The sequence below is a fragment of the Perognathus longimembris genome, chromosome 13 (assembly GCF_023159225.1).
Source record: "Perognathus longimembris pacificus isolate PPM17 chromosome 13, ASM2315922v1, whole genome shotgun sequence".
Classification (NCBI taxonomy): Eukaryota; Metazoa; Chordata; class Mammalia; order Rodentia; family Heteromyidae; genus Perognathus; species Perognathus longimembris.
Window position 1 is genome coordinate 1,314,798 of NC_063173.1, and position 12,922 is coordinate 1,327,719.

Below are 12,922 nucleotides of genomic sequence, written 5' to 3' on the forward strand. Positions count from 1 at the left end.
GCGTGGCTGATGGCGGCGGCGGCCAGCGCGTACACGAAGGCAGACTCCCGCGTCCCTGGGGGCGGAGGCGGCGGGTCAGCGGGGAGATCCGCCTCGCCTCGGGCGCCCCGTCTCCCTGCTCCTTACGGAAGCCCAGGCCCGGGCCGGTGTGTGGAGAGCCTGCTGGGGGGTTGAGCGGTAGCCCCCCAAAAGCCAGACTGGAGTCCTGGAGCCCGGGGCCTGCCAGCGGGGCCGTCGTTAGAGAGCTGCCCGTGGCCCGTCTGCCGCCCTCAACTGAGACGGGAGTGGAGGGGGAGCGCCCTGGGCCGGCGGCCGGGAAGAGGGGGGACAGCCGAGCCCTGGGGGCCATGGGACCAGGTGTGCACGGGCCCTGCGACGTAGCTGCGGGTTCCGGGCTGGCCTCAAGCTCACGATCCTCCTGCCTTAGCCTCCAGAACGCTAGCGTGAGAGGGGGTGCGCTACGTCACGGGCTGGCCCAGGACTAGGCGCTCTTGGGGTTTGGAGCCAGCCAGTGCGGCGGTGACATCAGCCCTAGGAAGCAAGTGGGGAGCAGTGCGTCCCGGCTGGGCCTCTTAACCGTCGGCTGCCCCCCGTCCCGGAGCCCGGGTTCCCTTAGCCGCGGGGCTCGGGGACAGCGCGCAGCCTGCGGACTCTGTTCCGAGCACTCTGGAAGGAAGGAGAGGAGCTCTTACCACGCGGAGGAGAGGCGAGCCCCCCCGGGGGCGCTTCTGCGGAGCGAACGCCTCCCTGTGGGCCCCCCGGCCCCCCGCTGCTCTGCCCCTAGCCACTTGTGCCTCGCAGCCCGCGTGAGGGGCTCCACCGCAGCCCGGCGTGCGACGCCCTCCGGGGGGCCTCGGAGCACGCCGCTCGACGTGCACTCGCCCCCTCACTCACGCCGGGTTCGCGGCCCGGCCTCGCCTAGTCCATCGGCACAACCGCCCCCCCGGTTCACTCGCCCGCCGCCCGTGAACCCACCCGCCTGCCCAGACACACGCGCGAGTTACACCGGGTCCCCTCGGCCCCCCGTCCCGGCCCGGCGTCCCCCGCAGCCCCTACCTCTCTCCAGGTCGAGCAGGTAGTTGGGGGCGAGCTCGATGGAGGAGCAGTTCCAGCGCATGTCGGCGAAGGCCCTGCGGCAGGCCTTCATGGCCTCCCGGGCGGCCAGCACCAGCGTGCCCATGAGCTCCAGGTTGCTGCGGCACAGCTGCACCTGCGCGGACACCAGGCCCTCCAGCTGCTTGCAGTGCTGCGTCTGGTTCAGCGCCAAGGCGGCGGGGGTCTTGGACAGTGCCCTGCGTGCCCCAAAACAACCAGCGAGAGACAGTCAGGGGGCGAGGGGGAGGAGGCCTCCACGGCCCCCCCGGGCCCAGCCGGCCCTTCAGTGCGCTTCTGTAATATTGTCGTTGTTATGGGATGGACCAGAGCTTGAACTCAGGGCCTGGACGCTGTCCCTGAGCTCTCTGGCTCAAGGCTGGCGCTCTAACCCGTGAGCCACAGCGCCACCTCCGGCTTTTTCGGAGGTTAATTGGAGATAAACGTCTCAGGGGCTTTTCTCCCTGGCCAGGCCAGCCTTCTGAGTGGCTTGGATTTCAGGCCACCAGCACCTGGCTCATTATTACTATTATTATCACGGATACTGTCATTAGTCTCCTTAAGTAGTCGCGCAAAGGGGTTTCCGTTCAACACGTCAGCTTGTAGGACAATGCATCTCCACCAGTTTCAAATGACTTTGGGACAGTTCTTAGAAGAAGCCAGGAAGCCAGGAGGCAAAGGAGCTTCCCCCTCCCCTCTCTGTGACCTTGGGCACACCACTGTCCTCGAGCGGACCTCAAGTCCTAACCGTAGGTATGCATGATCCTAACCCCCACCCTGCGTAGGTGATAACCGTTCCGCTAACGCCGAACACGCCCGCCGTCCACCACACGTGCCGACGCGGTTAACCTAGCCCCCCTACAAGCTGTGAGTTATTACTCCCGATTCCACGCGCACCCAGCCCGGGGCAGCTCTGTGCTGGAAACCAGGCGAACTGCTAGAGCGTAATCAACCTAATGACACCTACTATTAACCGAGTCCTCGCCATATGCGCAGCAGAAGTTAGGAATGTCGTCTCATTGTTGTTCTAATTACCAAACCCACAGAAAGGATTACCACCAAAGGGTTAATGGACACTCGATTCTGTGATGATCTAATCCATATCTAACCATTCTCTGGCTGTGGGGCTTCAGGGACATCACTGATTGTCCCTAGGCTTCAGTGTCTATACCTACAAACTCAGGATGGGTTGAAATAAGATAGGGACTTTCCTACCAACCTGCCTCCTGGATCCAAAAGATCTACTCACAGCAGTCACTCCTGAGATAAGGAATGTGACACAGATCGTTTTCTCCAGGAGCTACGAGTCCAGTTAGCTAGCAGGGAAGGCTCAGTTGTTCCCCCTTCTGGGTGGGTCCAAAGATGGGAACAAGGTCTGAGCACTAGCTGTGTGACCTAGTCTCTGAGTCTCACAATCCTCCTTTGTTTCGATGGCCATTCCTACCTAAGACACAGTACGGAAAGACAAGACTTCAATGAGATAATGGATCCCAAGTGTTTGGAATACTCAGACTTGGGGCCAATTAAATCTTGGCCTGAGGTCAATGAGTAGACCTAGGTTCCGGCACAAGCCCTGCGCTTTGTGTACTGTACGGCGGTAGGCAAACTGATGCTCTTCTCTGAGAATCAAATAGAAGATGCAGGCCAGGGCTGAATGAGATGACACATTACGCTGAAGACACAGTCGGTCTGGTCGCTGTGTTTGTCTTTGTCGACGGTGGTGGTCATGGGGCTCGAAGGCGGGGCCTGGGCGCTGGCCCTGAGCTTTGGTGCTCAAAGCTATGGCTCTACCACTTGAGCCACAGCGCCACTTCTGGTGTCTTGGTGGTTCACTGGAGGTAAGAGTCTCACAGATTCCCTGCCTGGGCTGGCTTGGAGCCGGGATCCTCAGGTCTCGGCCTCCCGGGGTCGCTGGGATGACAGGCGTCCCTCCTCGCGAAACCGCAGTTCACTTACTGCAGCTTCAATGTGTCATCGGTAAACACGTGAGGAACACAGTCACGCGTGTGACCCGCTGGACGGTTTCGCTCCTCCTGCTCCTCCCTGTATGACCTCCTGCCCACAACACACGACCAACCCGCTGGACACACAAAGCTCACGTGGACCCGGGAAGCAGACGGAGGGCAGCGGCCGGGCCGGCGTCCGGAGCGGCCTCCCCCTGCAGCCCTGGCCGAGCCCTCCCCGGGTCACGGGTGAGGACGGGCTGGGCGCGGCCCGGCTCCAGCGCCACCAGCGACCACAGGAGGGCTCGCCCAGCTGCTAGGCCCGAGTGGAACCGTCTGGGGCTCCAGGCTCACCTTCTGGGGGAGTCTGTGGGCATTCCCACAGCCCGGTGGGTGGGCGCCGACCACACCCACGGGCCCACGCCCGGCTCCCGGGCTCGGGGGCCGGCGGTCCCCGGCCCCTGGCCACAGCTCCCTCCCCGTGTGGCGAGGCGGCCCGGGGTGTCCTGCCCGAGCCCCGCCCAGCAAGGACAGCAGGCCCAGCCCTCCGCGGGGCACGGCGCTGGCCCCTCCCGGGGGGGGGGGCGCCTGTCCTGCGCGCCCCCCTGCCCTGAGCCGTCCACACAGCCTGTCCTGAGCCCGCTCTGCCCGTCACGCGGGCCCGTTTCCTCCATTTAAAATGGGGGGTCACAGCAGATCAAACGTCTGGCGCACAGTAGGTGCCCAGTGGGCACTCAAACGGCTCACCACCTTCCAGGCTCTCCCCCGGGCCCCCCTCCACGCAGAGGCAGGGCGATGGAGCCCAGCCTTTCCCGGGGCGCTGGCGGGCAATGCCCCGCTGGCAAGCCGGGGCGGCTGGGCTCTGTGCCTCCGCCTGGCTGAAGGGAAATGGCGAGCCCCTCCATCCCGGCTTCCCTCTCTCCAGCCCGCCAGACGCGGGGTGCCAGGAGCGTGCTCCCCGAGGGCCAAGGACCTGCGGGCCCCCTCTGGGGCTGGGGGGGGGGCTGGATGAGGGCAGAGGCCCGGGCAAGGCCCCGGAACGGGGTGCCCGCGGTGGCCGGCGCGAGAGCAGGCGGGGGAGGGGGGCCTCCCTGCGGTCATCTGGTGATTCGCGGTAATGACCGCGTCTCACTAAATCCCCCTTGGGGAGGTAATCAAGGCTGACGGCGGGAGGCGGGGGAGTCACCCGCCTGGACATCTCTCCCGGCCTGCCTGCGCCAGCGCACCCCTAATTGGAAACATTTTGGTTTATCTAGGGGAGGGAGCGGGGGAGAGGGTGGAGGAAAGGACAAGAGGGGACAGAGAGTTCACAGGGGAGGCCTGTGCCGGGGGTGGGGGGTGGGGGGGCTCGGCTGCCCTCACTCAGGAGTCCAGGGTCTCAGGTTCAAGTTCTGGCTCAGCCACTCACCCACCGTGTGACCCGGGCAAGTCTAGTCTCAGCTTCCCGGTCCACGGCATTCGACGCCCGCGGCCAGGACATCTTTTGCCAATGCAGATGGGCCAACGGCTCCATGTGCCACCTGTCCCCGAGGCTCCGTCCTGCCTCTCCTCCGCTCCGCCAGGCCACGTCCACGCCCAAGGCCTCACGCGGGCCCCGGGCCCCTTCCTGCTTCTCCCTGGCCAGCCTCTCGCGAAGTGGAGGGCGCCCAGCCCCAGACACCCTCTCGGGCCTGCCCTCCTCGGCATCCCTCTCCCCTGGGAATGTGACGCGGCCCAGGCCAAAGACTTCATGGTCCCCAAGGGGCTTGGAGCCAATGACAGTTCTTCAACCCGGCCACTGACTGCTGAGCCAGACCAGCCCGTTCACTCAGGCCGGGCCCCCCGGACGCCCGGCGGGGGCCCGCCAGGCTTCAGAAGCACACCCCCGGGCAGACCCCGGGCCCGCCAGGCTTCGGAAGCACACCCCGGGCAGACCCCGGGCCCGCCAGGCTTCGGAAGCACACCCCGGGCAGACCCCGGGCCAGGCTTCGGAAGCACACCCCGGGCCCGCCAGGCTTCGGAAGCACACCCCGGGCAGACCCCGGGCCCGCCAGGCTTCGGAAGCACACCCCGCGTCCGCCGCGGGGCGCTGGGGGGTCAGCCGGCCGGCTGCTACGGAGTAGATCCGGGATGAGCCACTGTGCGCTGCTCAGGAGCCGGGGGTCTCATTTGGCCCTCACGCGCTGCCCTCTCCCGGCTTCCAGCTGCCCCCGGGGGGGGGGGCCTGAGTGACACCCGCCAGCACAAGCCAGGACTGCTCAGGGAGCCCCTAAATCTAGGAATCGGGGCTCCTCACGCCCGCCCCTCTTCACTCACATGTCAGGCTGGGGCGGGGCTGGAACAGACCAAGAAAGGGAAGCCTGGAGGCACGGGCCTGCGCGCGTCCCGATTTCACTAGGGGTTTGTTCCAGAACCTCAGGGCCACCAGAGGACCAAGCAGGCTCCTTCCCGGCACTGAGAGGCGAGGAAACTGCGGCACACGCAGGGTCTAAAGCCCGTAGATGGGTTCTGCGGAGACCCGGCAGCCCCCGCCGGCGCCCTGCGTGGCCAGGGACGCGGCACACCCCCTTCCGTGACGCCTGCCACCCACACGCAGGCCGGCTCCGGGTGCGTGAGCGGGCGACGGCGCCCGAGGGGGGCAAGGCTCGCCCTGCCGCCCACGGACCCGGCCTCAGAACCCCCACGCCAGCTGAGGGGCGGGCCGCGGGCCGGGCTCAGGGCCGCCTCGTGGCTCGGGACCTGGACCGGACTCCAGGAACGCGCACCCCGACCGGCCGCAGCCGCCTTCTCCTCGCCTCGGGACTTCCAGGCAGACCCCGCCCGCCCGCCCGCGTGGAGCCACGAGCTCCCCGCTGGCACCCCCCGCTGGCGTGGGGGCGGCCCAGGACCGGCCCCCCCCTCGCTGGCTTCGGCGGGGAAGGTACCAAAGGGCCCCCAGTGTCGGCCTGGCCCTCTCCCCCGCCCCTCTTGCCCCGTCTGTCCAGGCGGACACCAGATGGGGCACCGTCCCCGTCACCTCCAGGCACCCTGGTCCTCAGGTCTGCTGATCCCCTAGGATCAGTCCTCCCCCCCCCGCCCCCCCCAGGGCCCCTCACAGCCTTAGAGTTGACACTCGCCCGGGTGTGTGTGCGTGTGTGTGCGTGTGCGTGCGTGTGTGTGACAGAGAGAGAGAGACAGACAGACAGAGAAACAAAAAGACAGAGACCAAGAGAGAACAGTAGAACCTATGGCCCAGACCAGGGGATTTAGACAGGCCACATACATAGACCACAGATCAGGTTGGGGCTGAGCCCCATGGGTCTCAGAGCCTCAGTTTCCCCTCTGCAGAGCCGGGAAGAGTGGGGCCTTCCCCAGCCCGGGCCTGGGCCTCTGGGAGCTCTCCTCTCTGAGTCGTACTTCCTGGCCTCCCCCAGCCCTGGACGGAGCCCTGCTGGATGGAGGCTCCAGTGCCGGTTCCCGGTAGAAAGGGGGGGGGGTTCCTCCAAGGTCACAGGGACACCTTGGAGGTGCGTTGGGGTGGAGCCCTCTGGCCCAGGTGCCCCCTTTCCAACAAGCATCCCAGGAACATGGGGTCCCTTTAGGAGTCATCCGCTAAGCCTCGGAGGGGCTGGCCCGACCTCAGGACTTACCTGGTGCCCAAGGCTGGGCTGCCCAGCCTTCTAACTAACCCACAGCCCCCCACACGCATCTCCAGCCCCCCTTCATCTTTGTATTTTCCCCAGTCCTGGGGCTGGGACGCAGGCCTGGTCTTTATCCCCCAACCTCTCTGCTAGCGCTCTACCACTTGAGCCACAGCGTCACTTCTGGCCTTTTCTGTGTCTGCGGTGCTGAGGATTTGAGCCCGGGGCTTCAGGCATGCTAGGCATGCGCTCTGCCACTAGGCCACCTTCCCAGCTCCCCGCCCCCCTTCATCTTTCTCGGCTGTTTGTTTGCAGGCTCCCTGCCCAGCTCCAGACCTGCTCCTGTCCTGGACTCCCCACCCTGGGCCCTTGCTGGGGGAGCTCCCGGCCCCCACCTGCTGAAAGCCCCCAGCTCTGCAACAGTCAAGCCCTGGACCATCGTCCCAATGCGCCGCAGTGGTGTGACCCCTTGGAAAGTCCGCCCGGGGCCTTAGCACCGAGGCCCTGCGCGACACGGGTGACGTTATTTACGGCCTGGGCTTATCGCTCCCCGCCCAGGGGTGGCTTCTCAGGAACAGGCTGGATTTCCCCCGCTCTGTCCTGCACCTCCACATCAGCCAGCAGAGCAGACCCTGCTGCTGGGGGGGGGCAGGGACTCCCCCTCGCACCCCCTCCAGCGATCGTTTAAGCTCGCCGGACCCCAGCGCGCTGGCACAGCCCCCAACAGTTCAGGACGCTCCAGATGGAGGCCACCAGGGCGCGTCACCTCCTCTGACTGATGGAGGACCACAGGGCTCCCGGAGGGGGAGCCAGGCGTCCCGAGGTGGCCAGGTGGAGGGGGTAGGGCGGCTTTGGCAGAGCTCCAGCTCCTGGGCTGCCCGGGCCGGGGGCAGAACTCGGGATCATTTCCCCCGGCCCCTGCGGGGCTTCCGCGCGCCTGTAATCTTTGTCAACCCTGGGCTGTCCAGCGCGGGGCAATTCCCTCGCTCCCTTTACAGGCCTGGGGGGGGGGGGGGTTGGCAAGGACAACGTTTCTCAGCGGGGGGGGGGGGAATGAAGCTTGAAAAGGAAGACTTGCCCAAGACCCCTCGGCCCCCAGCCGGTTTGCCCCCCCCCCCCGTGTCCGCCCGGGGCCCATCGGAGGAGAAGTGGGGTCCGTCGTCCCCCCGTTCTACTTACAGCCACTTGATGCCATAGGACACCCCGGTGTGGAGCGCCAGGGCGAAGAGCAGCGCCTCGCACACCTGCGGCCGCGCCCTCATCCTGGGGGCCGCGCCGGAGCCCCGCGCCCCAAAGCCGCCGCCGCCGGTGCCGGTGCCGCCGCCGGTCCCGCGCACGCCGCCTGCAGCCGGGAGAGCGAGGGGCGGGTTCAGGCCGCGCCCGGGCGGGGAGGCGTCTCGTTCGGGTTACAAAGGAGGGGGGGGGCCCCGGGGGCCGCGCGTCGTGGGCGTCCCCTCCCCTCCCCTCCCGCCCGGCCCGTGCGCCCAGGGCGCGCCCACCCGCGCGGAGGGACCGGCCCGGAGGGGACCCCCGCGGAGGCGGCCGCGGCGGGGCGGGCGGCGATGGCAAGCGGCCCCCCGGGCGCCCCCGGCTTCCACCGGGGCCGTTCTCGGCCTCCGCGCAGCCCTCCCGGGGCCCGGGGCCGGGGCGGCGGGCGAGCGCGGGAGGGGGCGGCGGGCGTCCGGGCCGGGGCTCCCCGGGCTCCCCGCAGCGCTCGGCCGGCCCGGCCCGGCCCCCGGGGCCTCGGCGGCGCCGCCTCCGGCCGCCAGGCGGTGCCCTGGAGCCGCCGCCCGGGCTCCCCGCCCGTTCCCACCCCGCCTCAACTCCCGTCCCCGCGCCCCGGCTCCCCGCACCTGCGGCCCCGACAGGCACAAGGGGGACCCCCCCCCGCAGGGACCGGCCGGGCGGAGGGGGCGCCGCCGGGGAGGGGGGGCTCGGGCAGACCCTCCCCCCCCGCCCCCCCCCGCCTCCACGGCCCTCCGGTGACACCGGGGCGCCCCCGCCGCTCCCGGGGACCCGGGGACGGACGCCCGAGCCGCTCGCGGGCCACACCGGCCTCCTGCCCGGCGCTCGGCGGGGAGGACCGGGGAGGACGGGGAGGACCGGGGAGGACGGGGAGGACCGGGGAGGACGGGGAGGACCGGGGAGGACGGGGAGGACCGGGGAGGACGGGGAGGACGGGGAGGACGGGGAGGACCGGGGAGGACGGGGAGGACCGGGGAGGACGGGGAGGACCGGGGACGCCGGCCCGCCCGCCCGCCCCGCGCGGGGCTCCAAGCCCCTTTCTCGCCGTCCGGGTGTCCACGGCCCCGGGTCGGAAGACATCTACCCGCTGCGCGCGTGCGTGTGTCAGCGTGTGCGCGTGTCAGTGTGTGCGTGTGTCAGCGTGTGCGCGTGTCACCGTGTGCGTGTGTCAGCCGTGTGCGCGTCAGCGTGTGGGTGTCTGTGTTTGTGTCAGCGTGCGTGTGTCAGCGTGTGCGCGTGTCAGCGTGTGCGCGTGTCAGCGTGTGCGCGTGTCAGCGTGTGCGCGTGTCAGCGTGTGCGCGTGTCAGCGCGTGCGTGTCAGCGTGCGTGTGTCAGCGTGTGCGTGTGTCAGCGTGTGCGTGGGTCAGCGTGTGCGCGTGTCAGCGTGTGCGTGCCAGTGTGCGTGTGTCAGTGTGTGTGCGTGTCAGCGTGTGCGTGTGTCAGCGTGTGCACGTGCGCGCGTGTGCCAGCGTGTGCGTGTGCCAGCGTGTGCGCGTCAGCGTGTGCGCGTGTCAGCATGTGCGTGCCAGTGTGCGTGTGTCAGTGTGTGCGTGTCCGCACGTGTGTGTCAGTGTGCGTGCCCGCGTGGTGCGTGGAAACCCAATCACTGCCCTTCTCGCTCCTCCCCAAGTGTGGGCTCCCACGGGCGCCTCGCTTCCCGGGTGGGGAGGACGGGGCCGCGGGCCGGGCGGCGCGGGGCCGGGCCTCGCCCTTCCCTTCCCGGGGGCCCGCGAGGCCCCCGCGTCTCCCCGCGTCTCCCCGCGTCTCCCGGGCCTCCGCGCCCCGCGGGTTATTCCTGTCCGGTGTAAGAACATCCGGTCACCCCTGCCCGCGGGTCGGAGGGGGGGACACCGGGGTCACCCCAGCCTGCTCCCCGCGGGTCGGAGGGGGGTCCCCGGGTCACCCCTGCCTGCTCCCCGCGGGTCGGGAGGGGGTCCCCGGGTCACCCCCAGCCTGCTCCCCGCGGTCGGGGCCCCCGGCCCGCCAGGGGGCGCTGGACGGGGGTTCGCGGCGGACCTGCGGGGGCCCGGGCGGCGGGGCTCCGGCCGGTCCCGACCCGGGCAGGGAGGCGGCGCGCGGAGGGCGCCCCCGTCTGCCCCGCGCGGCCCGGACGGCGCCCCCGGCCCCCTCCCGGCGCTGCGAGCGGGTCTGGGCGGCCCGGGCGGCCCGGGCGGCGGCGGCGGGGCCTCCGGGGGGGGGCGAGGCTTCACGCACGGAGGTCCCGCACCCTCCAGGCCCGTGCGCACGGCGGGGCGCCCCCCACCCTCCCAGGCGCCGCGCGAGGGGACCGCGTCCGGGCCGGCGGAGGAGCCCGCCCGCCCGCCCGCCCTCCCCGGGGGCCGGGGCGCCCCGCGACCCCTCGAGCCCCGGCCGGCGAGGCCGCGGAGACGCCGAGCCCGGGGAGCGGGCGCGGAGGGCGGGGGCCGAGCTCCGCCGAGGGTGCGGGCGGGGAGCGCGCCCTCCCCTCCCCGGCCCCCGGCCCGCAGCCCGGCTCCCCGCGGGCCGCCGGCGCCTGCGGGAGGCGTCCGACCCCCCCCCCCCCCCCGCCTCCGCGCCCCGCAGGAGCTGCGGGGTGTTCCGTGCCTCCGGCCCCCCGCGCCTCCCCCGCGCCGGCCGCGTCCCCCACCCCCGGGACGGCTCGGCCCTGGCCCCGGGCGCCGACCGCCCCACCGCCCGACCGCGAGCGCGGGGACAGGGCTGGAGCTCCGGGGAGAGGCTCCGGGCCCCGCGCCCGCGCCCCGCGCCCCGCGCCCCGCGCCCCGCGCCCCCGCCGCGGCGGCTCTCCGAGAGCCCGGGAAGGGCCGGGGAGGGCGCTGCGGGGCGGGCGCGGGGGTCCAGGGCGCCGCCCGCCCCTCGGAGCGCCCGCCCGGCCGCCCGCCGCCCGCCGCCCGCCGCCCAGGACCGCCGCTCACCTCCCCGGGCGCGCCCCGCGTGCGCCCCGCGGCCCGGCCGGCCTCCGGCGTGGCGAGCGCGGCCCCGAGCGGGCTGCAGCGCCCCGGGTGCGGGCGACGGGAGCGGGCGCCCTCCCGGGACGCGGAGGACGAGGCCGCGGGACCCTGGCGAGCGGGGCCCGGCCGCGCGCTCCCGGGCCCGGCGAGGTCTGCGCCGCCCGCCGCCCGCGCCGCCTTATAAAGCGGCGGCCGCTTTGATGCGCCCACGTCAGCGCGCCCGCCCCCCTGCGCCCGCCCCCCTGGGCCCCCGCCCCGCGCCCGCCCCCCCTGCGCCCGCCCCCCTGGGCCCCCGCCCCGCGCCCGCCCCGCGCCCCGCCCCCCGCGCCCCGCCCCGCGCGTCCACCCCGCCCCGCGCGCCCGCCCCCCGCGCCCGCCCCCCTGCGCCCGCCCCCCTGGGCCCCGCCCCGCGCCCGCCCCCCGCGCCCGCCCCCCGCGTCCACCCCCGCCCCGCGCGCCCGCCCCCGCCCCCCCGCCCCGCGCGCGCCAAGGTCAGCACCCCGCCGTGCCCTGGGGGGGCAGCCGGGCAAGGGGCCCCGCACCCCGGGGTCTGACCCCCGCTGCCGGGCGCTCCTCCTCCCGGCCGCTCCGCTCCCAGGGTGCCAGAGGCCCCCAGGCCTGTCCTCACCGCCGGCGTCGGGCGCTTCGTGGGGCTCCGCAGCCCCTGGTCCATCCTGCCATCTCAGAGAACAGGGGTGCTGGGACTGTGCTGGGTCCCCTGGATCCCCCCCCCCCCTTCCCCCAGCCCTTCGGGGGTGGCCGCATCCGAATAGGTTTAGCAATTAGAGATGGCAGAAGGCCTCCCACGATGGACGTCTCCACCGCCCTCCCTTCACCCCTCTCCCCACCACTCCTCTGGCCTTGTGGTACCTAGGACTTCTCTCCTCCTTCTAAGGAACTTCTCCAGATGCCTGCTTCCCCCCCACCCCCCCGCTTCCTGTGCTCCTAGGCTTGAACTCAGGGCCCGAGAGCTGTCCTGTAGCTTTTTTGCTCAAGGCTGGTGCTCTCCTTCCTGAGCCACAGCTCCGCTTCTGGCTTTTTTGGGGGGCTGCTTAACCGGAGATAAGCTCTTGATCCTCAGATCTCAGCCTCCCGAGCAGCTAGGATGACAGACGGGAGCACCCAGTGGGCTTTTCCCTGTTCTTTGCAGCCGCAGATGAAGTGGCCTTCACAGGCTGCCCCATACCCAGTCCCAGACACCTTCACGCACGTACACGCACGCACACACGCACGTACGCGCACGCACGCACATACACGCACGCACATGCACACACGCACATACACGCACGCACGCACACAATACCCACTGAGCCTCCCTGACATGCAAGTATAGCTACATATGCAGAGTTAGTTCCCCTTGTACGCAGACTGGCCACGACACCACAAACAGTTTCACATTCACCACTCAGGAGATACTGGACACCTTAGACGCCCCCCCCCCCCAGTAGCACATGCGTGTGAAATGACTACACACATCATTAGGTTGAGGCTGATCACAGACTGTGCCAAACATTTCCGTACACACAGCTCACATGCACAGTGCCCCAGCGTACAACACCAGAGACATATACACTCCTACACAGCCGGGAAACACCCTCGCAGACACGTGGGGGTGTTACCCACCTCCCACCCCGCAGTCCTGGGTTAGTCCTATTAGAAAAGCGGGAGGCAGCGGGGTTTGGGGGTGGGGTGGGGTGCAAGGCAGGGAAAGAGCAAGGCTTCTTCCCCTGACAGAAGCTGGGGATGAGGACTTTCAAGGACTCAAGCGTGTCCTCAACTTCTCGGCCCCAAGTCACGGTGGCCAGCAGCAGGGACAGCCGTTCCAGGTGACCTCGGTGTGATTAAGCAGGGGCTCCTCTGAGAGTGGACGTCAGTAGCTCCAAATATTTGCTGGTTCCCGGCTGGAATAGAAATGAGAAGCGAGTTGAAATCACAGTGTAGATTTTTAGGTTCCACTGTGGGATTTGCTTGCTTTTGTTTTAAGCTGTGTGATCTTAAATCCCTCAGAACTTAGTGTGTTCACCCATGAGAGGTTACTACACCATCCTACAAAATCCTCTACATTTCCCACACCCGGGTGAGCAGTCCGCTTTCA

General features: G+C 69.8%; 1 protein-coding gene across 1 annotated transcript in view; it reads right to left on the reverse strand.

Moving 5' to 3' along the window:
* Wnt11 (Wnt family member 11) overlaps window positions 1-7,896 on the reverse strand; it is a 10,975-nt gene extending 3,079 nt beyond the window's left edge. The window contains 3 exon segments of the mRNA XM_048360514.1: window positions 3-55; window positions 1,057-1,292; window positions 7,814-7,896. Coding sequence (XP_048216471.1) covers window positions 3-55; window positions 1,057-1,292; window positions 7,814-7,896 — 372 coding nt within the window.
* Between the last annotated feature and the right edge of the window lie 5,026 nt (window positions 7,897-12,922).